General features: G+C 34.6%; 4 protein-coding genes across 8 annotated transcripts; all 4 read left to right on the forward strand.

The window, feature by feature from the left end:
• On the forward strand, nucleotides 1–1,545 carry LOC135848208 (uncharacterized). Of its 3 annotated transcripts, none has more exons than XM_065368040.1 (2): nucleotides 1–178; nucleotides 770–1,545. In XM_065368040.1, exon 2 carries the CDS (start codon nucleotides 773–775, stop codon nucleotides 1,193–1,195), a length of 423 nt encoding a protein of 140 aa, XP_065224112.1. In that variant the 5' UTR covers nucleotides 1–178; nucleotides 770–772; the 3' UTR covers nucleotides 1,196–1,545. The 3 variants fall into 3 exon arrangements, with proteins under 3 accessions (XP_065224112.1, XP_065224111.1, XP_065224113.1); XM_065368039.1 differs by having other exon boundaries at nucleotides 2–254; XM_065368041.1 differs by lacking the exon at nucleotides 1–178 and adding an exon at nucleotides 559–677.
• Nucleotides 1,546–6,271: 4,726 nt separating this feature from the next.
• LOC135848204 (zinc finger MYM-type protein 1-like) lies at nucleotides 6,272–8,984 on the forward strand. The gene has a single exon (XM_065368033.1). It carries the CDS (start codon nucleotides 6,512–6,514, stop codon nucleotides 8,678–8,680), a length of 2,169 nt encoding a protein of 722 aa, XP_065224105.1. The 5' UTR covers nucleotides 6,272–6,511; the 3' UTR covers nucleotides 8,681–8,984.
• Nucleotides 8,985–13,091: 4,107 nt separating this feature from the next.
• Nucleotides 13,092–14,637, forward strand: LOC135848207 (uncharacterized). Of its 3 annotated transcripts, none has more exons than XM_065368036.1 (2): nucleotides 13,092–13,270; nucleotides 13,862–14,637. In XM_065368036.1, the coding sequence occupies exon 2, from the start codon at nucleotides 13,865–13,867 to the stop codon at nucleotides 14,285–14,287; it is 423 nt and encodes a 140-aa protein (XP_065224108.1). In that variant the 5' UTR covers nucleotides 13,092–13,270; nucleotides 13,862–13,864; the 3' UTR covers nucleotides 14,288–14,637. The 3 variants fall into 3 exon arrangements, with proteins under 3 accessions (XP_065224108.1, XP_065224107.1, XP_065224110.1); XM_065368035.1 differs by having other exon boundaries at nucleotides 13,094–13,346; XM_065368038.1 differs by lacking the exon at nucleotides 13,092–13,270 and adding an exon at nucleotides 13,651–13,769.
• A 4,966-nt stretch (nucleotides 14,638–19,603) lies between these two features.
• Nucleotides 19,604–21,772, forward strand: LOC135848329 (zinc finger MYM-type protein 1-like). The gene has a single exon (XM_065368226.1). It carries the CDS (start codon nucleotides 19,604–19,606, stop codon nucleotides 21,770–21,772), a length of 2,169 nt encoding a protein of 722 aa, XP_065224298.1.
• Nucleotides 21,773–26,183: the final 4,411 nt, after the last annotated feature.

A 26,183-nucleotide genomic window follows, 5' to 3' on the forward strand; every position in this document is an offset into this window, starting at 1 on the left:
AATCTTTTTAATGCTAAATCGCATTCGCAAGAACGTGTGGTGATTAACGGATTTCGCTTTCAGTTCTTGAATTAGTCACTGACTTGTAGCCCGGTTGTTTATCAGTTTATATGTACGAGTATTTCGTTTTGTTATCAAATTGCTCCCACGAATAACATAATCAGGGATTTTCACTCGAGTAGGTATTTATGAAAAATTTCAATTTGTAACGGGTTAATTTTATGGTGAAATTGGTCCGTTCTTCAGTTATCTAGGTAAGCACATGTTTTTGTTCTAAATACGAGTATTTAATATCTGAATTGGTGTTGATTTGAAGAGTCGGTAATTCGTGACATGATTACGTCATTGTTTTGTAGATCGTTGCACCAAAAAAGCTTGCAATAACGTTCTATTTGGTTGGTAGTTTTTCATAATTTAGATCGATCGATTGGATTTTGGTTTTGGCTTCCATAATTTTGTTTGTGCAGAAATATTGTGTTTTTTAAAATCTTTTTAATTTTTTTGTGCTTTTGAATCATTTTTTTTTCAAAAATTTAAGTTTGGTTTTGTGCTTTTTAGGGAGGGAGGATGGTAAAAGTGTAGAATATCATCATCGATACGATCCTCGCACTTTATCAGCACATGACTCACAATCAGATTCATCAAATCCACACGTGTTAAATTCGTGATACATTCGTGTACGAATAGGATACCTACCGATCTCCTTAATCGTTGATTAGCTCTAGTCCGCATTGTCAATTCAACTCATATATTTTGCATCTCATTACAGGAAATGGCTCGAACCAAGCAAACAGCCCGCAAATCGACCACTCCGTTTGTTTACAATCAGCTTGCAACGAAAGTAGCTCGTAAAAGCGCAAAAACCACACCATCTCACATCAAAACTCGTATCAAAAAACCGCATCGTTATCGCCCTGGTACGGTGGCACTTCGAGAAATTCGTCGGTACCAGAAATCAACCGAATTACTTATTCGTAAATTACCTTTCCAACGATTGGTACGTGAAATTGCTCAAGATTACAAGCATGAATTACGTTTCCAATGCGCTGCGATTAGTGCTTTGCAGGAGGCTTGCGAAGCCTATTTAATTGGACTTTTCGAAGACACCAATCTTTGTGCCATTCATGCCAAACGTGTCACTATTATGCCCAAAGATATCCAATTAGCTCGTCGTATTCGAGGAGAAAAATTTTAAAGTTCATAATTTTCATCAATTTTTGTTATTTAATCATCTCTTGAGAATCGTGATGATTTTTTTTTTTACAAAATTCGTAATTATTATTGCATTTAATATGTCATTTTTACTTACCTATACCTACCTATCAAAATAATGTAGGTAATAGGTGTACTGGCTTTATTTTTTGTGGTGTTCTTATCGTATTACCATACTTATTATGATTTTTTATTACTTACCATATCTCATCTTGATTGTTGAATTTTCTTCTTCTGTTAATTTGTATGGTATTATTACTAGGTAATATAAAAGCATACGTGGAACATGCAGCGATAAATTTTATACGTGATAATATAGACTTGTTATTTTTTTATTGTAGTATTGAATGAGTTTATAAAATTGTGTCAATTATACATATACATATGTGGGTCATTCCACGTCAATTCAACCAAGAAGTGGTAGGAGGGGGGGGGGGTCAGCGATTTGTTTTGAAATTTTACTCGATAACCGCAATACCTACCCAAATGGAACTATTACTGATAGTTAGGGGGTTTGAAAGGCTTTTTGGGGATATCATAAAAATCAGTATTGCCACTTGTTTTCGTACGAAAAATAGGGCCGAAAAGTTTCAAAAAATAGTAATCATATTGTTCCTACTCTCAAAAATTCTAAAAAAAATATATGAAGAGTCCAGGGAAAGAACCAGGTAAGTCACTTTTTCAAACTTCTGAGTTACGGCGTTTTGAAGTATCTATCAGAAGGCTCCAATTTTGTAGCGAATTTGAATTTCATCAAGGTAATGACTGGAAATACATCACACAACATCCCACAAACACAACTTGAGGCATTGTAGGAAAAAAATGAAGAGATGAGCCAGTCACGACTTGAAAAGTCACTGTTTTCGTGAAAAAATCAAGCAAAAAATCGAAAAATCAGTGTTTCGCAACAACTTGAATTCGATGAAAATCTATTATTATGATGACATAATGAAAAATTTTTGTATTCTAAATAGTTGACGATGTTGAAATTTTCTTCCTGTCGCCTCACATTTCGTCTCGGCTCATTTTTCTCTTCTCCTCTTTTTTTTAAAGGCCATTTTAACCACGAAAAATCGATTTTTTTCAAAATGTAAATGGACTACATTTTTCTACTTCTCAGTGTGAATTTAATTCAACCCTAAACTCATTTTTGAAAAAAATTGACTTACCTGGTTCTTTCCCTGGACTCTTCATATGTATTATGGACAACTTTCCATGCTCAACAACAATTATTAAAAAATTGGGATGGCATTATTTCGTGAAGTCGCTTTAAAACAATTGAAAGTTTGCGAAGAAATGCGATTTTTTTATTTAAAACATGAAAAAAAAGTGTTGACTGGTGAAGTTGACCCAATTGACCCCTATGTTTACGAATCCGTTGAAAAGGTTGAAAACCCCCTTTCACTCAATAAAATAAACTCATTACAAAAAAATCAAAATCCGAAAAAATTCAAAAAATAAACGAATTTTAATTTTTTTGCTAACAAGGGAACCTCTTGAGGTGTCCGCCTCCGATTTGAACGGGACCGCGATTTTTGGAAAGAGCATGTTCTAAAACCTCAAAATCCAAATTTCCAGCTGCCCAAGTTCATTTTTCGATTTTGGTGAATTTTTGAAAATCCAAAATTGACTATTTTGGTGATTTATGCTTTTTTTAAAAAAAGTATGTACTTGATCAGTAAAAATGTTCAAAATAAATTCTAAAACTGATATTAACCCCCTAAATCCAAATTTCGCCATTTCCAGCCATTCTGGAGCCTCCAGCACTATTTTACAATTTCTCCCGAATTTTGAATTTGCCCCAGAAGGCGTGAATATGAAGTTGGGCAGCTAAAAATCGAGTTGTGTGTTATATACTCGATCTGTTTAACAAGTTTATCCACATTTTAGTCGGTTTTGGAAGGGACACCTCAAAAGTGACTTTTTGACCAGTTTTTTTCAAATAAAAAATCCAAAAAATCAAAAGTTTCCCATTTGCGAGGAATTTTACGAAATTTGTGCGAATCGCTGTATTTAATCCATAACTAACCTCCCAAGACCGAATTCCGCCATTTCCCACCAATCTGGAGCCTCCAGCGCGATTTTTAAATTTCTCTAGAATTTTGAATTTGCTCCAGAAAGTGTGAATATGAAATTGGGTAGCTAAAAATCGAGTTGTGTGTTATACTCGATCTGTTTAACAAGTTTATCCGCATTTAAGTCGGTTTTGGGAGGAACACCTCAAGAGTGGTTTTTTGACCAGCTTTTTTCATAGTAAGAAATTCAAATTGCATTCGGATTTGGGGGGTTAATATCAGTTTTAGGATTTATTTTGAACATTTTTACTGATCAAGTACGTACTTTTTTTGAAAAAAGCATAAATCACCAAAATAGTCAATTTTGGATTTTTAAAAATTCGCCAAAAGTCGAAAAATGTACTTGGGCAGCTGAAAATTTGGATTTGGGGGTTTTAGAACATGCTCTTTTCAAAAATTGCGGTCCCGTTCAAATCGGAGGCCGACATCTCAAGTGGTTTCCTTGTAAGTGTGTGATTTTTATCAATTTTTTCATGAAATACCTACGTCGCGTCGTCGAGTCAGAAAGAGGTCAAAATAAGCCAACTGAATAAATTTAAACTTTTTTTGAAGTTTTGAATTGAAAATTGAATTTTTTCGAATTTTGATTGTTTTGTGATGAGTTCATTTCATGGAGTAAAGGGGTTCTTTCAACTTTTTCAATGTATACGTAAAAATTTGGGTCAAATGGGTCTACTTCACCAATCACAACTTTTTTTCATGCTTGAAATCAAAAAATCGCATTTTTTCGCAAACTTTCAATAATTTTTTTAAATCGACTTTACGAAATAACGCCATCCCAATTTTTTAATAACTATGTTGTTCAACGTAATAAGGAGTCCATAATGTATTTTTTTCAGAATTATTGAGAGTCGGAACGATATGGAAACCACGTTTTGAAACTTTTCGATCTAATTTTTCGTACGAAAAAAAGTGGCCACACTGATTTTTATGATATGTATCATCAAAAAGCCTTTCAAAACATCTTACTGCTATTGGAAAAAGTTCCATTTTGGTAGGTCTCGCGGTTATCGAGTAATCCACTGTTGAAATGGATGATATTCTAAGTTCACTGACAATTTTGACACCCCACCCTAGCAGCCTCTAGAAAAGGACTAGAGGGCTGCGGTTTGCGCCATTAGTCATCCGTTCGGCAGGTCTTTCCACATAAAAAATTCCAAAAAAATCGCCGACCCCCTCCCTTACCACTTCTTGGTCGAATTGACGTGGGATGACCCATGTCAGGATGTCTAACAAAATTTCAAAATAAAAGAAAAAACACTTTAGAAGGACTTTTTAGAAGGACTTTCTGCAGGTCATATTTCAAGCACTTATGGAATTTTTTGAGGGAGGGGGGGGGGTCAAAATTTACATTCAAGTTTTTGGCCACATTTTTGTAAAAAATGTTTGCTTTTTTAATGATTCAAACAAGTAGGCGTTAAGAATACGTTTCACTCCAATTTTTCGTTTCATTTCCTTATCAATTTTAAAAATTGATGAATACCACATCATGTTGGCTTAAAAATGAAAACTCAAATTCTTCTATTTCGATTGTAAATATTTTATATTATTATTTGCTTAGAAATTTTGAAATTTGAATAGTTTTTTTGTTGAACAATTGAAAATGGAAACAGAAAAGCAAACGGACCCGAGCGAAGAGAGGGCAAAAACTCTCGAAATTCAGTATTTTGAGAGCTATAAAAAAAACTATGTTTTTTGAGTAATGGTGCCGAGAAGGGTATAGATTTTATTTTTCAAAAATCAGTACAATCTTCCAACGATTTCCAATTGATCTAAACGGCCATGGACAGCTTCACACTCAAACACCGTTGGGATCCACCGGAGAACGTTGGAAATTTATTTTGATTTTCGAAAAATAAAATCTATACCCTTCTCGGCACCGACCGAATGGGTCCTTTTGAAATATCTGTACACATATGAAGAAGTTTATCTATTTTTGTTTCAAAATTTTTAAACTTGAAAAAGAAAAGCAAACAATCTTGAATGAAGCGAGGCCAAAAGCTTTCAAAAATTCAATTATGTTTTCAAAAGTAAAAATAAAAAATTTCTTTATAGAGAGAGGAGTTTTTCTGATTCAAACTTTGAACATTTCTTGAATTTAAACAATACGTTGTCCACGTGGGAAAAGGAGATGCAAATAGCCCGAGCAAAGCGAGGGCAAAAGCTCTCGAAAATGTGTAACTCAAAATCTGAAAAATTCGACGTCATTTTGAGGAAAAAAAGGACTTTTGGATAAAATTGTTGAAAAACTGGACACTAAAAGGACAAAAAGGTGTAAGCAAAAAAAAGACTTTTATAGGATATGTAGGATAAACAGGAGTGTTACCCTGCATGTGTATTTTGCAGGCACTGTAATTTTGGTGTCACATCATCTGCCCTCATGATAAGTATTGAGTAGGTATGAATGATTGAAAGTTTTAGATTTTTTTAATTTGAAAATACACGTAAGTCAGTGGCGGCTCGTGAATGTAATCGGTGTAATCGGCGATTACAGTCAAAAAATGGGAAAAGAAAAAAAATTACAATCAGAAATTCTCAGAATTTCTATTTTTTTAAATTTCTATTTTACGCTTCAGACAGGCGCCAATTATTTGTAGATAAGAAATTCATGTAAAATCGTCAACCGGGTGCGAGTACTACGCACAGGCTAGCAAGAGGTGTTCGGATGTTCTCGTCAACATGCGAGGATGCACGAAGATGACTAAACGTGCATTCGTTGTACTCGCTGCAAAATACGATTACGAGGTTTATAAACAGATCACTGAACGCGTGCATTTTCTGGTTTAAAAAAATGTTTTCACAAGCACATACTGGATTAGAACTTTTAAAAAATGAATTTGAAGTATAACCTCTCAATAAATACATATTACTTGGGGGAAATTTTGAAAAAAAAAATCAACAAAATATACATTTTTACATCAACTCTGGGGTCTCTGGGTTCGTTCATTTCATGAAAATGTAATCGCTCTCTGTAGCGAGTATATCTGGTGTGTGCACGTTGTGTTGGAATATTGGCACGTCGTGTCGTGTCGTATACACGCACACAGACATCTGTCACTGTCCTGTCCTTATCAGTTATCATGTTTTATTTTTTGCATTTCTTTTCTACAGTGGAGTAGGTTGATTAAAGCGCATGGTAAAGGTGTCGTGTATTTATTTATGCTCACTATAATTAGTTTCTCAATATTTTTTCTGTAATTGATCATTTTTGTGATGGATTCAACATGAGTGATTCGAGTGACTGTATTATTGACTCATTATTCACTAGAACATTTGGCAGCAGAAATTTTTCTGAGAAGCTAGAGATCATCAAAACAGGTAGGCCGACGCCGAATTTGAATTTGAAAACAGAGGTTAAAGATGGTCAGCGAAGATATTTTCGTTCCTTTCGTTCAGAGTGGTACACCGAAGTCGTATGGCTATGCGGATGTTCCCATATTCAAAAATTGTTCTGCTGGCCATGTTTTCTTTTTAGTACCAAAGTTGACGACCCATTTGTCCGAAGTGGTGTCACTGACATGGGTAATTACCAGAATCTGAAAGCAAGACATGACAAAAGCGTTGCTCATGTCCAAAGTATGGTCGATTTGGTTAAATTTGGTAAGAGTCGAGTAGACATTGGCATTAGTAAACCATATCACGATGAAATTGCTAAACATAATAAAGAGGTAACTGAGAATCGATACATTTTAAAGTGCTTAATTGATGTTACGTGTCATTTGGCTCAGCAAGAGATAGCATTCAGAGGCCATGATGAGAAGGCAGATTCTCAAAACAAAGGAAACTACGTCGAATTACTGAATCTTTTAGCTTTACGAGATGATAAATTGGCACATCATTTAGAAAACTCGACTGTTTTTACTGGCACATCCAAAACAATTCAAAACGAATTGATTGAGTGCATAAGTAAGGTTGTTGTAGATGAAATTAAAAGTGAAATTCGCCAGGCTAAGTTTGTGTCAATTATGCTCGATGAATCAGTTGATATTTCGAAAAAATCTCAACTATCAATAACGGTTCGCTATATTCCTGAATCTGACGAACACCAGGTTGTTGAACGTTTTATACGATATTTTGATGTCAGCAGCGAACGTAATGCTTCAAACTTATATGATGTTGTCCAAAAGTTTATCCAAGAGTTCGAAATAGGAGAAAAATTGATTGCTCAGACCTATGACGGGGCAGCTGTAATGGCAGGCCAGCACAATGGGCTACAAAAATTGATTTCAGATACCTATAAGCAAGCCCAGTTTGTACATTGCTATGCTCATCAACTTAATTTGGTTTTGAAACAATCAGTAGATGCGATCCGAGAATGCAGAATTTTTTTCGAAACTTTGAGTGGATTTGCCACATTTTTTTCAACTTCATCTAAACGAACCAGTTGCTTGGATGAGGTAGTACAACGAAGGTTACCATCAGCTTCAGCTACCCGTTGGAATTCAAATAGTAAATTGGTCTCTGTAATGTCTTTAGTCAAAGAAGATTTATGTTATGTTTTCAACATTATCATGAATGATGCTGATACCTGGGATAGCGGAACTCGTGCTAGTGCTAGAGGTTTTCTTCATCACCTTCAAGAATTCAATTTCAATTTTTTACTGGCAACGTTCGAGAAAATTTTTGCGCAGTCAACACTTCTTTTTGATTTATTTCAGCTTAAAATTTTCGACATTCAAGCAGCCACAACAAAGCTTGAAGAATTCAAAACATTTTTGAGCAATTTTCGGAATAAGTTTGATGAAGTTTATGGTAAAGTTTTGGATGCAGTGTCAAAAGTGACAAATGAACCCAAAAGACGACGAGCTGCTGGTGAACTGCCTGAGGTTCAAGAACACAGACGACTCTTCTATCAAATTATAGATACTGTACAGATGCAAGTTTCTGAACGATTTGCTGAGATAGCAAAATTAGAATACTTAGCTTTGCTAGATGCTAAAAAATTTGAAGTTTATTCCACGAAATTCCCAGAAAACTTGTTCAGAGCTTTAATGGCCCATCCTCATGGGAAAAACTTCGATTCAGCTAAGTTGAGATCGCAGCTTCTTGTAACTTATGATTCGACAGATTTACGTGGATTGACAATCCATGGGTTATACAAGTATTTGATGTCATCGGGCCTTTCTGTTGCCTTGTCTGAAGTTGTAAAGCTGTGTAACTTGATAATTACTATCCCAGTGACGAGTGCTTCAACAGAACGTTCGTTTTCAGCACTGAAAAGAATCAAGACAGCTTTACGATCAACTCAAGGAGAAGAAAGGCTGTCTGGATTAACAGTGCTCTCAATTGAAAAAAAATTGCTGCGTCAGCTGAGGGAAAAACCTGATTTTTATGATCGGGTGATTCAAGAATTCCTCAAAAAAACAAGAAGGATGGACTTCATTTATCGATAAATCTTAATTTTTCAATGAATTTTGATAACTTTGTCTTATTATTGTGAACTAGGTATAGGTATATTTATATCTACTTTTATACTGTTTTTAATGATTCGTTATTTTTTTCTCTCAATGTTTCGTTTTTATGATTCGTATTAGATGAAAGCAAATAAGATTGTTATTTGTGCTAATTTTTTTCCTCTTGAGAAAGTTGATTTTACCTTGGCCAAAATTCCACCACCCCCAAAAACACTTTCCCCTTTTCACCTTATGACCTTCGACTACGCATTTGCCGATTACAACCCGATTACATTCACGAGCCGCCACTGACGTAAGTATATTTTTTATTTTTGAAGTATAAAAAACATCATATTTAAATCTAAACATACAAATACAGGAGGCATAATTTTCCATACGTTTGGTTTGAAAATAATCGCAAGAAGAATTGTAGGTACCTACAAATAATTAATTTATGAGAAAAGAAAATTTTAAAATGAGGTAAAAGGTATCTATAGGTGAGTATTAAATAATAACAATTACCTATAAATTTAATCATAGGTAGGTAGGTAGGTATATATATATATTTTTTTTATTACAGAAAACGTAGATTACTCATCTTAAAACACAACATGAAATCATAAAAACCGATGATTCATAATCAAATGTAGAAGTACAGTATAACAAGACAGTGTTTTTTGACGTCGTACTCAACCAACTTGCCAAATTGAAAACGCATTGATATGCAATTTACATAGGTAGCCTTATTAATTCATATCCGTTTTTTAAACGAGTTTGCGTGAAATAAGTACCTATCGACGGAATTTGATTAGGCTATACAGATATAAAAATACCAACTGCTATTTGGTTTTCGTGGAATGACAATTTTTTCGTTGATGCGGTTGTGAGTACAATCAGCGTAGTGGGAGAACGAAGGAAATCGACAAATTTCGTCCCTACTTATTCTTGCTTCTGTTGCTGTGATCATGTTGTAAACAAATTTCTGCATGACTTCCAAGTTTCATCTGCCTTCTTTTTTATAGCCAGTTCATTTTCTTCCTTTTCTTCTTTCTTTTTATTTCTTTCACGCAATTTTCCAGAACTAAAGAAAAAACAAAAATAGAATAAAAATCGGCCGGCATTAAAAGATTTTTAAAATACGCACTTAAATCGATCGACAGTGTTTCAAAGTTCGTAAATCCGAGTTTATAGGTGCTGAGTTTAATTTTCACACTATTTACAGTTTTTTTTTTTTTTTTTTTAGAAATCAAAAATCTGCTGGTAGTCGGGGGGCCCGCATAAGGATCACCTGCACCCCCTGCCGTTCCTCCGGGCAACTTTTTTCTTAAAGAGGGAGTCCTACGGAACATTTCTAGCTTATGTCCTAAAAAAAAGGGCCTTACTTACAAAATGGCGGCCATTTTGATTGACAGGTCACCCGAAATCGCAGATTTTGCGTTCCAACATAGGACTTGCACGAATTTTTTTTAACCGTACAAACGTAGATCAAAAGATCAGGCAAAAATTCATCACACTTGTTCAAATTTCAAGTGCTAAAGTTCCTTTTTCGATTTTTGGTGAATTTTTGAAAATCGAATTTAGGCCAAAAATAAGGGAAAAGATCCAAATTTTATCAAATTGACCAAGAAAGCTGAAATTTCGGATATACCCTATTTTCGATATGCCAAATCGATTGGAAACTGTTTCAACCCGTTTTGAGCAGTTCTGGAGCCTCCAGCAGATTTTTGAAACTCGAAATTTCCACAAAATTTCATCAATAATGGAGATGGAAAGCCGAAATTTACTCTACAAACTTATTTCAATACGCTACAAAGTCAACTGTAGGTGGATCTTAAGTCATTTTGGAGCCTCCAGCAACTTTTTGAAAATTACTGGAGCCTTCAGGAGATTTTTGAAACTTGAAATCTCTCCAAAATTTCATCAAACGATGAGATGGATAGCCGTTACTCTGCAATCCAAGTTTTACACCCTCTGAAGACGACTTCACAAGGGCGTATTCAGGGGGGTGATTTGGGGTACAATCACTCTCCAGGGCCAAAAAATCCTTAGGTTAATATAATCTCCTACGATTTCTTGCATTGAATCACACAGGAAAAAAATCATGTTGTTTTACGTTTCTAGGGAGATAATTTGCTACAAACTTCAAAATTCATTGAAAATCACATTATTTCCCTAGGTAGTTGCATAATCTATGTACCAATAATTTTTGTTTCTTGAATTATGAATTTCCAATGCTTTTGCTTGCTTTCCTTTTTTGAAATTGAAATTTCTGGAAGCATATTTTTCGTTATTATAAGGGAGAAAAAGTGCTCCTTTTGCTCCAGCTTACTGATTATTATTGGAATTAAATAGGTACTGGGATTTTTCTCCCTCATAACGAAAAATATGTTATCCAACTCGGGAGTAAAAATAATTTTCGACAATTTTGAATTATTTTCCTCGCAACGCTTGGGCAATAAACCTCGAAAATCGTCAAAAATCATTATCGCTCCCTAGTTGAACAAACTACTAATTTAAGTCTGAGGACGTGAGGAGTGTCAAGTTAAATCCAGAAAAATCAATTTTACAATCAGAAATGTAGTATTTTTTACTCTTTGGATTGACAGATTTCCAAAATTTTGCCCTCGCTTCGCTCGTGCTTATCTGAATTTCATTATAAAATAGGTATAAACAATTCACCGGATAAATTTGAAAAACCTCACTTTGATCAACACGTTTTTCAAGCTGAAATTCAGCATGAAAATGTCTGAAATGTGCCTACTATTGAAATTTTTATACATATGAGCCCGTTGGGAATTTTGTGATTTTTGTCCCCTACTTATGAGTCATTCATCACCCCCAGGAGGAAATCTTGGATACGGGCTTGCGACTTCAAGTGGGTTTAAGACATTTCGGAGCCTCCAGCGACTTTTTGAAAATTACCGGAGTCTCCATAGATTTTTGAAACTTGAAATTCCCACAACATTTTATGAAATGGAGTTTGGAAGCCGAAATTTAATCCGCAAACTAATTTCAATACGCTACGAAGCCAACTGCAGGTGGATTTCAAGTCGTTTTGGAGCCTCCAGTATATTTTTGAAACTTGAAATCTCCCAAAATTTCATCAAATGGAGATGTAGAGCCGAAATTCATTCTGCAAACTAATTTCAATATGCTACGAAATCAACTGCTGGTGGATTTCAAGTCGTTTTGGAGCTTCCATTTTGAAACCACCATGCAGTCGACTTCATTTAGTATTAAAATTGTTTGCGAAGTAAATTTCGGCTTTTCATCTCCGTTTTATGAAATTTTGGAGAAATTTCAAGTTTCAAAAATCTTCTGGAGGCTCCAGTAATTTTCAAAAGTTCGCTGGAGGCTCCAAAACGACTTAAGATCCACCTGCAATTGACTTCGTAGCGTATTGAAATTAGTTTGCAGAGTAAATTTCGACTTTCCATCTCCGTTTGATGAAATTTTGTGGAAATTTCGAGTTTCAAAAATCTACTGGAGGCTCCAGAACTGCTCAAAACGAGTTGAAACAGTTTCCAATCGATTTGGAATGTCGAAAATAGGGTAAATCCCAAATTTCAGCTTTCTTGGTCAATTTGGTAAAATTTGGATTTTTCCCCAAGAAGCCTAAATTTAAATTTTCAAAAATTCTCCAGAAATTTAAAAATGAATTTCAGCTTTTGAAATTTTGACTAGTGGTATATTTTGGGGTCTCTTTTGGTATTGTCCGGTTTGAAAATTTTTGAGCTGGTTGAATACTTCCCTTATAAGTAAATACAAGTAGGTAGGTAATCAACTCGCATTCCCTTATCAGGAGATATATTTAAAAAATTATTTTTCGTCTTTTGACATTATTATCATTTTTTTATTTGGTAGTATCCTCAATCAGAATTTTTCGATTCAAAAATTGCTTTCATTGAATCAAGTCATGCACACATCTCTCATCTCTGCATTGGAACGTTATCCAGGATTTTCCAAAACTGGATCATTTTACAAATCAGATGTTTCATTACGAGTATTTGAGTTTCTTACAATCAAGGAATTTGGTGTCGTATCCCCCCTTTTTTTGGAGGGGTGTAATTCCTTTGTAGGTATTTTATTAAAAAACTATGGATTTTGGATTTTTTTTTTTAAATCCGAGATTTTCAACTTTGTAAAAAAATAAACTCATCTCACCTCTTTTGCGTTTCGTGTCCTCGATCGATTCAAAATGTCGAACTAAAATTGGAAATCCCTCCTTCCTCAATTAAACGAAGTAAGTATTAAATGCGTAATATTTTGAAAAAGTCAAACGGCGAAATTCCCCTTCTTCTGAATTACGCAAGGTCACAGAATGAGTACATACAAAAATAATATGCGCGCGCACTTGATCGTCTTTCCCTCACCCAAACTGTACCTAATTATACACACGATCTACATAATTTAATCTTTTTAATGCTAAATCGCATTCGCAAGAACGTGTGGTGATTAACGGATTTCGCTTTCAGTTCTTGAATTAGTCACTGACTTGTAGCCCGGTTGTTTATCAGTTTATATGTACGAGTATTTCGTTTTGTTATCAAATTGCTCCCACGAATAACATAATCAGGGATTTTCACTCGAGTAGGTATTTATGAAAAATTTCAATTTGTAACGGGTTAATTTTATGGTGAAATTGGTCCGTTCTTCAGTTATCTAGGTAAGCACATGTTTTTGTTCTAAATACGAGTATTTAATATCTGAATTGGTGTTGATTTGAAGAGTCGGTAATTCGTGACATGATTACGTCATTGTTTTGTAGATCGTTGCACCAAAAAAGCTTGCAATAACGTTCTATTTGGTTGGTAGTTTTTCATAATTTAGATCGATCGATTGGATTTTGGTTTTGGCTTCCATAATTTTGTTTGTGCAGAAATATTGTGTTTTTTAAAATCTTTTTAATTTTTTTGTGCTTTTGAATCATTTTTTTTTCAAAAATTTAAGTTTGGTTTTGTGCTTTTTAGGGAGGGAGGATGGTAAAAGTGTAGAATATCATCATCGATACGATCCTCGCACTTTATCAGCACATGACTCACAATCAGATTCATCAAATCCACACGTGTTAAATTCGTGATACATTCGTGTACGAATAGGATACCTACCGATCTCCTTAATCGTTGATTAGCTCTAGTCCGCATTGTCAATTCAACTCATATATTTTGCATCTCATTACAGGAAATGGCTCGAACCAAGCAAACAGCCCGCAAATCGACCACTCCGTTTGTTTACAATCAGCTTGCAACGAAAGTAGCTCGTAAAAGCGCAAAAACCACACCATCTCACATCAAAACTCGTATCAAAAAACCGCATCGTTATCGCCCTGGTACGGTGGCACTTCGAGAAATTCGTCGGTACCAGAAATCAACCGAATTACTTATTCGTAAATTACCTTTCCAACGATTGGTACGTGAAATTGCTCAAGATTACAAGCATGAATTACGTTTCCAATGCGCTGCGATTAGTGCTTTGCAGGAGGCTTGCGAAGCCTATTTAATTGGACTTTTCGAAGACACCAATCTTTGTGCCATTCATGCCAAACGTGTCACTATTATGCCCAAAGATATCCAATTAGCTCGTCGTATTCGAGGAGAAAAATTTTAAAGTTCATAATTTTCATCAATTTTTGTTATTTAATCATCTCTTGAGAATCGTGATGATTTTTTTTTTTACAAAATTCGTAATTATTATTGCATTTAATATGTCATTTTTACTTACCTATACCTACCTATCAAAATAATGTAGGTAATAGGTGTACTGGCTTTATTTTTTGTGGTGTTCTTATCGTATTACCATACTTATTATGATTTTTTATTACTTACCATATCTCATCTTGATTGTTGAATTTTCTTCTTCTGTTAATTTGTATGGTATTATTACTAGGTAATATAAAAGCATACGTGGAACATGCAGCGATAAATTTTATACGTGATAATATAGACTTGTTATTTTTTTATTGTAGTATTGAATGAGTTTATAAAATTGTGTCAATTATACATATACATATGTGGGTCATTCCACGTCAATTCAACCAAGAAGTGGTAGGAGGGGGGGGGGGTCAGCGATTTGTTTTGAAATTTTACTCGATAACCGCAATACCTACCCAAATGGAACTATTACTGATAGTTAGGGGGTTTGAAAGGCTTTTTGGGGATATCATAAAAATCAGTATTGCCACTTGTTTTCGTACGAAAAATAGGGCCGAAAAGTTTCAAAAAATAGTAATCATATTGTTCCTACTCTCAAAAATTCTAAAAAAAATATATGAAGAGTCCAGGGAAAGAACCAGGTAAGTCACTTTTTCAAACTTCTGAGTTACGGCGTTTTGAAGTATCTATCAGAAGGCTCCAATTTTGTAGCGAATTTGAATTTCATCAAGGTAATGACTGGAAATACATCACACAACATCCCACAAACACAACTTGAGGCATTGTAGGAAAAAAATGAAGAGATGAGCCAGTCACGACTTGAAAAGTCACTGTTTTCGTGAAAAAATCAAGCAAAAAATCGAAAAATCAGTGTTTCGCAACAACTTGAATTCGATGAAAATCTATTATTATGATGACATAATGAAAAATTTTTGTATTCTAAATAGTTGACGATGTTGAAATTTTCTTCCTGTCGCCTCACATTTCGTCTCGGCTCATTTTTCTCTTCTCCTCTTTTTTTTAAAGGCCATTTTAACCACGAAAAATCGATTTTTTTCAAAATGTAAATGGACTACATTTTTCTACTTCTCAGTGTGAATTTAATTCAACCCTAAACTCATTTTTGAAAAAAATTGACTTACCTGGTTCTTTCCCTGGACTCTTCATATGTATTATGGACAACTTTCCATGCTCAACAACAATTATTAAAAAATTGGGATGGCATTATTTCGTGAAGTCGCTTTAAAACAATTGAAAGTTTGCGAAGAAATGCGATTTTTTTATTTAAAACATGAAAAAAAAGTGTTGACTGGTGAAGTTGACCCAATTGACCCCTATGTTTACGAATCCGTTGAAAAGGTTGAAAACCCCCTTTCACTCAATAAAATAAACTCATTACAAAAAAATCAAAATCCGAAAAAATTCAAAAAATAAACGAATTTTAATTTTTTTGCTAACAAGGGAACCTCTTGAGGTGTCCGCCTCCGATTTGAACGGGACCGCGATTTTTGGAAAGAGCATGTTCTAAAACCTCAAAATCCAAATTTCCAGCTGCCCAAGTTCATTTTTCGATTTTGGTGAATTTTTGAAAATCCAAAATTGACTATTTTGGTGATTTATGCTTTTTTTAAAAAAAGTATGTACTTGATCAGTAAAAATGTTCAAAATAAATTCTAAAACTGATATTAACCCCCTAAATCCAAATTTCGCCATTTCCAGCCATTCTGGAGCCTCCAGCACTATTTTACAATTTCTCCCGAATTTTGAATTTGCCCCAGAAGGCGTGAATATGAAGTTGGGCAGCTAAAAATCGAGTTGTGTGTTATATACTCGATCTGTTTAACAAGTTTATCCACATTTTAGTCGGTTTTGGAAGGGACACCTCAAAAGTGACTTTTTGACCAGTTTTTTTCAAATAAAAAATCCAAAAAATCAAAAGTTTCCCATTTGCGAGGAATTTTACGAAATTTGTGCGAATCGCTGTATTTAATCCATAACTAACCTCCCAAGACCGAATTCCGCCATTTCCCACCAATCTGGAGCCTCCAGCGCGATTTTTAAATTTCTCTAGAATTTTGAATTTGCTCCAGAAAGTGTGAATATGAAATTGGGTAGCTAAAAATCGAGTTGTGTGTTATACTCGATCTGTTTAACAAGTTTATCCGCATTTAAGTCGGTTTTGGGAGGAACACCTCAAGAGTGGTTTTTTGACCAGCTTTTTTCATAGTAAGAAATTCAAATTGCATTCGGATTTGGGGGGTTAATATCAGTTTTAGGATTTATTTTGAACATTTTTACTGATCAAGTACGTACTTTTTTTGAAAAAAGCATAAATCACCAAAATAGTCAATTTTGGATTTTTAAAAATTCGCCAAAAGTCGAAAAATGTACTTGGGCAGCTGAAAATTTGGATTTGGGGGTTTTAGAACATGCTCTTTTCAAAAATTGCGGTCCCGTTCAAATCGGAGGCCGACATCTCAAGTGGTTTCCTTGTAAGTGTGTGATTTTTATCAATTTTTTCATGAAATACCTACGTCGCGTCGTCGAGTCAGAAAGAGGTCAAAATAAGCCAACTGAATAAATTTAAACTTTTTTTGAAGTTTTGAATTGAAAATTGAATTTTTTCGAATTTTGATTGTTTTGTGATGAGTTCATTTCATGGAGTAAAGGGGTTCTTTCAACTTTTTCAATGTATACGTAAAAATTTGGGTCAAATGGGTCTACTTCACCAATCACAACTTTTTTTCATGCTTGAAATCAAAAAATCGCATTTTTTCGCAAACTTTCAATAATTTTTTTAAATCGACTTTACGAAATAACGCCATCCCAATTTTTTAATAACTATGTTGTTCAACGTAATAAGGAGTCCATAATGTATTTTTTTCAGAATTATTGAGAGTCGGAACGATATGGAAACCACGTTTTGAAACTTTTCGATCTAATTTTTCGTACGAAAAAAAGTGGCCACACTGATTTTTATGATATGTATCATCAAAAAGCCTTTCAAAACATCTTACTGCTATTGGAAAAAGTTCCATTTTGGTAGGTCTCGCGGTTATCGAGTAATCCACTGTTGAAATGGATGATATTCTAAGTTCACTGACAATTTTGACACCCCACCCTAGCAGCCTCTAGAAAAGGACTAGAGGGCTGCGGTTTGCGCCATTAGTCATCCGTTCGGCAGGTCTTTCCACATAAAAAATTCCAAAAAAATCGCCGACCCCCTCCCTTACCACTTCTTGGTCGAATTGACGTGGGATGACCCATGTCAGGATGTCTAACAAAATTTCAAAATAAAAGAAAAAACACTTTAGAAGGACTTTTTAGAAGGACTTTCTGCAGGTCATATTTCAAGCACTTATGGAATTTTTTGAGGGAGGGGGGGGGGTCAAAATTTACATTCAAGTTTTTGGCCACATTTTTGTAAAAAATGTTTGCTTTTTTAATGATTCAAACAAGTAGGCGTTAAGAATACGTTTCACTCCAATTTTTCGTTTCATTTCCTTATCAATTTTAAAAATTGATGAATACCACATCATGTTGGCTTAAAAATGAAAACTCAAATTCTTCTATTTCGATTGTAAATATTTTATATTATTATTTGCTTAGAAATTTTGAAATTTGAATAGTTTTTTTGTTGAACAATTGAAAATGGAAACAGAAAAGCAAACGGACCCGAGCGAAGAGAGGGCAAAAACTCTCGAAATTCAGTATTTTGAGAGCTATAAAAAAAACTATGTTTTTTGAGTAATGGTGCCGAGAAGGGTATAGATTTTATTTTTCAAAAATCAGTACAATCTTCCAACGATTTCCAATTGATCTAAACGGCCATGGACAGCTTCACACTCAAACACCGTTGGGATCCACCGGAGAACGTTGGAAATTTATTTTGATTTTCGAAAAATAAAATCTATACCCTTCTCGGCACCGACCGAATGGGTCCTTTTGAAATATCTGTACACATATGAAGAAGTTTATCTATTTTTGTTTCAAAATTTTTAAACTTGAAAAAGAAAAGCAAACAATCTTGAATGAAGCGAGGCCAAAAGCTTTCAAAAATTCAATTATGTTTTCAAAAGTAAAAATAAAAAATTTCTTTATAGAGAGAGGAGTTTTTCTGATTCAAACTTTGAACATTTCTTGAATTTAAACAATACGTTGTCCACGTGGGAAAAGGAGATGCAAATAGCCCGAGCAAAGCGAGGGCAAAAGCTCTCGAAAATGTGTAACTCAAAATCTGAAAAATTCGACGTCATTTTGAGGAAAAAAAGGACTTTTGGATAAAATTGTTGAAAAACTGGACACTAAAAGGACAAAAAGGTGTAAGCAAAAAAAAGACTTTTATAGGATATGTAGGATAAACAGGAGTGTTACCCTGCATGTGTATTTTGCAGGCACTGTAATTTTGGTGTCACATCATCTGCCCTCATGATAAGTATTGAGTAGGTATGAATGATTGAAAGTTTTAGATTTTTTTAATTTGAAAATACACGTAAGTCAGTGGCGGCTCGTGAATGTAATCGGTGTAATCGGCGATTACAGTCAAAAAATGGGAAAAGAAAAAAAATTACAATCAGAAATTCTCAGAATTTCTATTTTTTTAAATTTCTATTTTACGCTTCAGACAGGCGCCAATTATTTGTAGATAAGAAATTCATGTAAAATCGTCAACCGGGTGCGAGTACTACGCACAGGCTAGCAAGAGGTGTTCGGATGTTCTCGTCAACATGCGAGGATGCACGAAGATGACTAAACGTGCATTCGTTGTACTCGCTGCAAAATACGATTACGAGGTTTATAAACAGATCACTGAACGCGTGCATTTTCTGGTTTAAAAAAATGTTTTCACAAGCACATACTGGATTAGAACTTTTAAAAAATGAATTTGAAGTATAACCTCTCAATAAATACATATTACTTGGGGGAAATTTTGAAAAAAAAAATCAACAAAATATACATTTTTACATCAACTCTGGGGTCTCTGGGTTCGTTCATTTCATGAAAATGTAATCGCTCTCTGTAGCGAGTATATCTGGTGTGTGCACGTTGTGTTGGAATATTGGCACGTCGTGTCGTGTCGTATACACGCACACAGACATCTGTCACTGTCCTGTCCTTATCAGTTATCATGTTTTATTTTTTGCATTTCTTTTCTACAGTGGAGTAGGTTGATTAAAGCGCATGGTAAAGGTGTCGTGTATTTATTTATGCTCACTATAATTAGTTTCTCAATATTTTTTCTGTAATTGATCATTTTTGTGATGGATTCAACATGAGTGATTCGAGTGACTGTATTATTGACTCATTATTCACTAGAACATTTGGCAGCAGAAATTTTTCTGAGAAGCTAGAGATCATCAAAACAGGTAGGCCGACGCCGAATTTGAATTTGAAAACAGAGGTTAAAGATGGTCAGCGAAGATATTTTCGTTCCTTTCGTTCAGAGTGGTACACCGAAGTCGTATGGCTATGCGGATGTTCCCATATTCAAAAATTGTTCTGCTGGCCATGTTTTCTTTTTAGTACCAAAGTTGACGACCCATTTGTCCGAAGTGGTGTCACTGACATGGGTAATTACCAGAATCTGAAAGCAAGACATGACAAAAGCGTTGCTCATGTCCAAAGTATGGTCGATTTGGTTAAATTTGGTAAGAGTCGAGTAGACATTGGCATTAGTAAACCATATCACGATGAAATTGCTAAACATAATAAAGAGGTAACTGAGAATCGATACATTTTAAAGTGCTTAATTGATGTTACGTGTCATTTGGCTCAGCAAGAGATAGCATTCAGAGGCCATGATGAGAAGGCAGATTCTCAAAACAAAGGAAACTACGTCGAATTACTGAATCTTTTAGCTTTACGAGATGATAAATTGGCACATCATTTAGAAAACTCGACTGTTTTTACTGGCACATCCAAAACAATTCAAAACGAATTGATTGAGTGCATAAGTAAGGTTGTTGTAGATGAAATTAAAAGTGAAATTCGCCAGGCTAAGTTTGTGTCAATTATGCTCGATGAATCAGTTGATATTTCGAAAAAATCTCAACTATCAATAACGGTTCGCTATATTCCTGAATCTGACGAACACCAGGTTGTTGAACGTTTTATACGATATTTTGATGTCAGCAGCGAACGTAATGCTTCAAACTTATATGATGTTGTCCAAAAGTTTATCCAAGAGTTCGAAATAGGAGAAAAATTGATTGCTCAGACCTATGACGGGGCAGCTGTAATGGCAGGCCAGCACAATGGGCTACAAAAATTGATTTCAGATACCTATAAGCAAGCCCAGTTTGTACATTGCTATGCTCATCAACTTAATTTGGTTTTGAAACAATCAGTAGATGCGATCCGAGAATGCAGAATTTTTTTCGAAACTTTGAGTGGATTTGCCACATTTTTTTCAACTTCATCTAAACGAACCAGTTGCTTGGATGAGGTAGTACAACGAAGGTTACCATCAGCTTCAGCTACCCGTTGGAATTCAAATAGTAAATTGGTCTCTGTAATGTCTTTAGTCAAAGAAGATTTATGTTATGTTTTCAACATTATCATGAATGATGCTGATACCTGGGATAGCGGAACTCGTGCTAGTGCTAGAGGTTTTCTTCATCACCTTCAAGAATTCAATTTCAATTTTTTACTGGCAACGTTCGAGAAAATTTTTGCGCAGTCAACACTTCTTTTTGATTTATTTCAGCTTAAAATTTTCGACATTCAAGCAGCCACAACAAAGCTTGAAGAATTCAAAACATTTTTGAGCAATTTTCGGAATAAGTTTGATGAAGTTTATGGTAAAGTTTTGGATGCAGTGTCAAAAGTGACAAATGAACCCAAAAGACGACGAGCTGCTGGTGAACTGCCTGAGGTTCAAGAACACAGACGACTCTTCTATCAAATTATAGATACTGTACAGATGCAAGTTTCTGAACGATTTGCTGAGATAGCAAAATTAGAATACTTAGCTTTGCTAGATGCTAAAAAATTTGAAGTTTATTCCACGAAATTCCCAGAAAACTTGTTCAGAGCTTTAATGGCCCATCCTCATGGGAAAAACTTCGATTCAGCTAAGTTGAGATCGCAGCTTCTTGTAACTTATGATTCGACAGATTTACGTGGATTGACAATCCATGGGTTATACAAGTATTTGATGTCATCGGGCCTTTCTGTTGCCTTGTCTGAAGTTGTAAAGCTGTGTAACTTGATAATTACTATCCCAGTGACGAGTGCTTCAACAGAACGTTCGTTTTCAGCACTGAAAAGAATCAAGACAGCTTTACGATCAACTCAAGGAGAAGAAAGGCTGTCTGGATTAACAGTGCTCTCAATTGAAAAAAAATTGCTGCGTCAGCTGAGGGAAAAACCTGATTTTTATGATCGGGTGATTCAAGAATTCCTCAAAAAAACAAGAAGGATGGACTTCATTTATCGATAAATCTTAATTTTTCAATGAATTTTGATAACTTTGTCTTATTATTGTGAACTAGGTATAGGTATATTTATATCTACTTTTATACTGTTTTTAATGATTCGTTATTTTTTTCTCTCAATGTTTCGTTTTTATGATTCGTATTAGATGAAAGCAAATAAGATTGTTATTTGTGCTAATTTTTTTCCTCTTGAGAAAGTTGATTTTACCTTGGCCAAAATTCCACCACCCCCAAAAACACTTTCCCCTTTTCACCTTATGACCTTCGACTACGCATTTGCCGATTACAACCCGATTACATTCACGAGCCGCCACTGACGTAAGTATATTTTTTATTTTTGAAGTATAAAAAACATCATATTTAAATCTAAACATACAAATACAGGAGGCATAATTTTCCATACGTTTGGTTTGAAAATAATCGCAAGAAGAATTGTAGGTACCTACAAATAATTAATTTATGAGAAAAGAAAATTTTAAAATGAGGTAAAAGGTATCTATAGGTGAGTATTAAATAATAACAATTACCTATAAATTTAATCATAGGTAGGTAGGTAGGTATATATATATATTTTTTTTATTACAGAAAACGTAGATTACTCATCTTAAAACACAACATGAAATCATAAAAACCGATGATTCATAATCAAATGTAGAAGTACAGTATAACAAGACAGTGTTTTTTGACGTCGTACTCAACCAACTTGCCAAATTGAAAACGCATTGATATGCAATTTACATAGGTAGCCTTATTAATTCATATCCGTTTTTTAAACGAGTTTGCGTGAAATAAGTACCTATCGACGGAATTTGATTAGGCTATACAGATATAAAAATACCAACTGCTATTTGGTTTTCGTGGAATGACAATTTTTTCGTTGATGCGGTTGTGAGTACAATCAGCGTAGTGGGAGAACGAAGGAAATCGACAAATTTCGTCCCTACTTATTCTTGCTTCTGTTGCTGTGATCATGTTGTAAACAAATTTCTGCATGACTTCCAAGTTTCATCTGCCTTCTTTTTTATAGCCAGTTCATTTTCTTCCTTTTCTTCTTTCTTTTTATTTCTTTCACGCAATTTTCCAGAACTAAAGAAAAAACAAAAATAGAATAAAAATCGGCCGGCATTAAAAGATTTTTAAAATACGCACTTAAATCGATCGACAGTGTTTCAAAGTTCGTAAATCCGAGTTTATAGGTGCTGAGTTTAATTTTCACACTATTTACAGTTTTTTTTTTTTTTTTTTTAGAAATCAAAAATCTGCTGGTAGTCGGGGGGCCCGCATAAGGATCACCTGCACCCCCTGCCGTTCCTCCGGGCAACTTTTTTCTTAAAGAGGGAGTCCTACGGAACATTTCTAGCTTATGTCCTAAAAAAAAGGGCCTTACTTACAAAATGGCGGCCATTTTGATTGACAGGTCACCCGAAATCGCAGATTTTGCGTTCCAACATAGGACTTGCACGAATTTTTTTTAACCGTACAAACGTAGATCAAAAGATCAGGCAAAAATTCATCACACTTGTTCAAATTTCAAGTGCTAAAGTTCCTTTTTCGATTTTTGGTGAATTTTTGAAAATCGAATTTAGGCCAAAAATAAGGGAAAAGATCCAAATTTTATCAAATTGACCAAGAAAGCTGAAATTTCGGATATACCCTATTTTCGATATGCCAAATCGATTGGAAACTGTTTCAACCCGTTTTGAGCAGTTCTGGAGCCTCCAGCAGATTTTTGAAACTCGAAATTTCCACAAAATTTCATCAATAATGGAGATGGAAAGCCGAAATTTACTCTACAAACTTATTTCAATACGCTACAAAGTCAACTGTAGGTGGATCTTAAGTCATTTTGGAGCCTCCAGCAACTTTTTGAAAATTACTGGAGCCTTCAGGAGATTTTTGAAACTTGAAATCTCTCCAAAATTTCATCAAACGATGAGATGGATAGCCGTTACTCTGCAATCCAAGTTTTACACCCTCTGAAGACGACTTCACAAGGGCGTATTCAGGGGGGTGATTTGGGGTACAATCACTCTCCAGGGCCAAAAAATCCTTAGGTTAATATAATCTCCTACGATTTCTTGCATTGAATCACACAGGAAAAAAATCATGTTGTTTTACGTTTCTAGGGAGATAATTTGCTACAAACTTCAAAATTCATTGAAAATCACATTATTTCCCTAGGTAGTTGCATAATCTATGTACCAATAATTTTTGTTTCTTGAATTATGAATTTCCAATGCTTTTGCTTGCTTTCCTTTTTTGAAATTGAAATTTCTGGAAGCATATTTTTCGTTATTATAAGGGAGAAAAAGTGCTCCTTTTGCTCCAGCTTACTGATTATTATTGGAATTAAATAGGTACTGGGATTTTTCTCCCTCATAACGAAAAATATGTTATCCAACTCGGGAGTAAAAATAATTTTCGACAATTTTGAATTATTTTCCTCGCAACGCTTGGGCAATAAACCTCGAAAATCGTCAAAAATCATTATCGCTCCCTAGTTGAACAAACTACTAATTTAAGTCTGAGGACGTGAGGAGTGTCAAGTTAAATCCAGAAAAATCAATTTTACAATCAGAAATGTAGTATTTTTTACTCTTTGGATTGACAGATTTCCAAAATTTTGCCCTCGCTTCGCTCGTGCTTATCTGAATTTCATTATAAAATAGGTATAAACAATTCACCGGATAAATTTGAAAAACCTCACTTTGATCAACACGTTTTTCAAGCTGAAATTCAGCATGAAAATGTCTGAAATGTGCCTACTATTGAAATTTTTATACATATGAGCCCGTTGGGAATTTTGTGATTTTTGTCCCCTACTTATGAGTCATTCATCACCCCCAGGAGGAAATCTTGGATACGGGCTTGCGACTTCAAGTGGGTTTAAGACATTTCGGAGCCTCCAGCGACTTTTTGAAAATTACCGGAGTCTCCATAGATTTTTGAAACTTGAAATTCCCACAACATTTTATGAAATGGAGTTTGGAAGCCGAAATTTAATCCGCAAACTAATTTCAATACGCTACGAAGCCAACTGCAGGTGGATTTCAAGTCGTTTTGGAGCCTCCAGTATATTTTTGAAACTTGAAATCTCCCAAAATTTCATCAAATGGAGATGTAGAGCCGAAATTCATTCTGCAAACTAATTTCAATATGCTACGAAATCAACTGCTGGTGGATTTCAAGTCGTTTTGGAGCTTCCATTTTGAAACCACCATGCAGTCGACTTCATTTAGTATTAAAATTGTTTGCGAAGTAAATTTCGGCTTTTCATCTCCGTTTTATGAAATTTTGGAGAAATTTCAAGTTTCAAAAATCTTCTGGAGGCTCCAGTAATTTTCAAAAGTTCGCTGGAGGCTCCAAAACGACTTAAGATCCACCTGCAATTGACTTCGTAGCGTATTGAAATTAGTTTGCAGAGTAAATTTCGACTTTCCATCTCCGTTTGATGAAATTTTGTGGAAATTTCGAGTTTCAAAAATCTACTGGAGGCTCCAGAACTGCTCAAAACGAGTTGAAACAGTTTCCAATCGATTTGGAATGTCGAAAATAGGGTAAATCCCAAATTTCAGCTTTCTTGGTCAATTTGGTAAAATTTGGATTTTTCCCCAAGAAGCCTAAATTTAAATTTTCAAAAATTCTCCAGAAATTTAAAAATGAATTTCAGCTTTTGAAATTTTGACTAGTGGTATATTTTGGGGTCTCTTTTGGTATTGTCCGGTTTGAAAATTTTTGAGCTGGTTGAATACTTCCCTTATAAGTAAATACAAGTAGGTAGGTAATCAACTCGCATTCCCTTATCAGGAGATATATTTAAAAAATTATTTTTCGTCTTTTGACATTATTATCATTTTTTTATTTGGTAGTATCCTCAATCAGAATTTTTCGATTCAAAAATTGCTTTCATTGAATCAAGTCATGCACACATCTCTCATCTCTGCATTGGAACGTTATCCAGGATTTTCCAAAACTGGATCATTTTACAAATCAGATGTTTCATTACGAGTATTTGAGTTTCTTACAATCAAGGAATTTGGTGTCGTATCCCCCCTTTTTTTGGAGGGGTGTAATTCCTTTGTAGGTATTTTATTAAAAAACTATGGATTTTGGATTTTTTTTTTTAAATCCGAGATTTTCAACTTTGTAAAAAAATAAACTCATCTCACCTCTTTTGCGTTTCGTGTCCTCGATCGATTCAAAATGTCGAACTAAAATTGGAAATCCCTCCTTCCTCAATTAAACGAAGTAAGTATTAAATGCGTAATATTTTGAAAAAGTCAAACGGCGAAATTCCCCTTCTTCTGAATTACGCAAGGTCACAGAATGAGTACATACAAAAATAATATGCGCGCGCACTTGATCGTCTTTCCCTCACCCAAACTGTACCTAATTATACACACGATCTACATAATT

The sequence above is a fragment of the Planococcus citri genome, chromosome 5 (genome assembly GCF_950023065.1).
Source record: "Planococcus citri chromosome 5, ihPlaCitr1.1, whole genome shotgun sequence".
In the NCBI taxonomy this organism is placed as follows: Eukaryota; Metazoa; Arthropoda; class Insecta; order Hemiptera; family Pseudococcidae; genus Planococcus; species Planococcus citri.

Bases quoted from the DNA above. Each gene is read 5' to 3' on its own strand.
- LOC135848208 (XM_065368040.1), top strand. From the start codon at position 773: ATGGCTCGAACCAAGCAAACAGCCCGCAAATCGACCACTCCGTTTGTT.
- LOC135848204 (XM_065368033.1), top strand. From the start codon at position 6,512: ATGAGTGATTCGAGTGACTGTATTATTGACTCATTATTCACTAGAACA.
- LOC135848207 (XM_065368036.1), top strand. From the start codon at position 13,865: ATGGCTCGAACCAAGCAAACAGCCCGCAAATCGACCACTCCGTTTGTT.
- LOC135848329 (XM_065368226.1), top strand. From the start codon at position 19,604: ATGAGTGATTCGAGTGACTGTATTATTGACTCATTATTCACTAGAACA.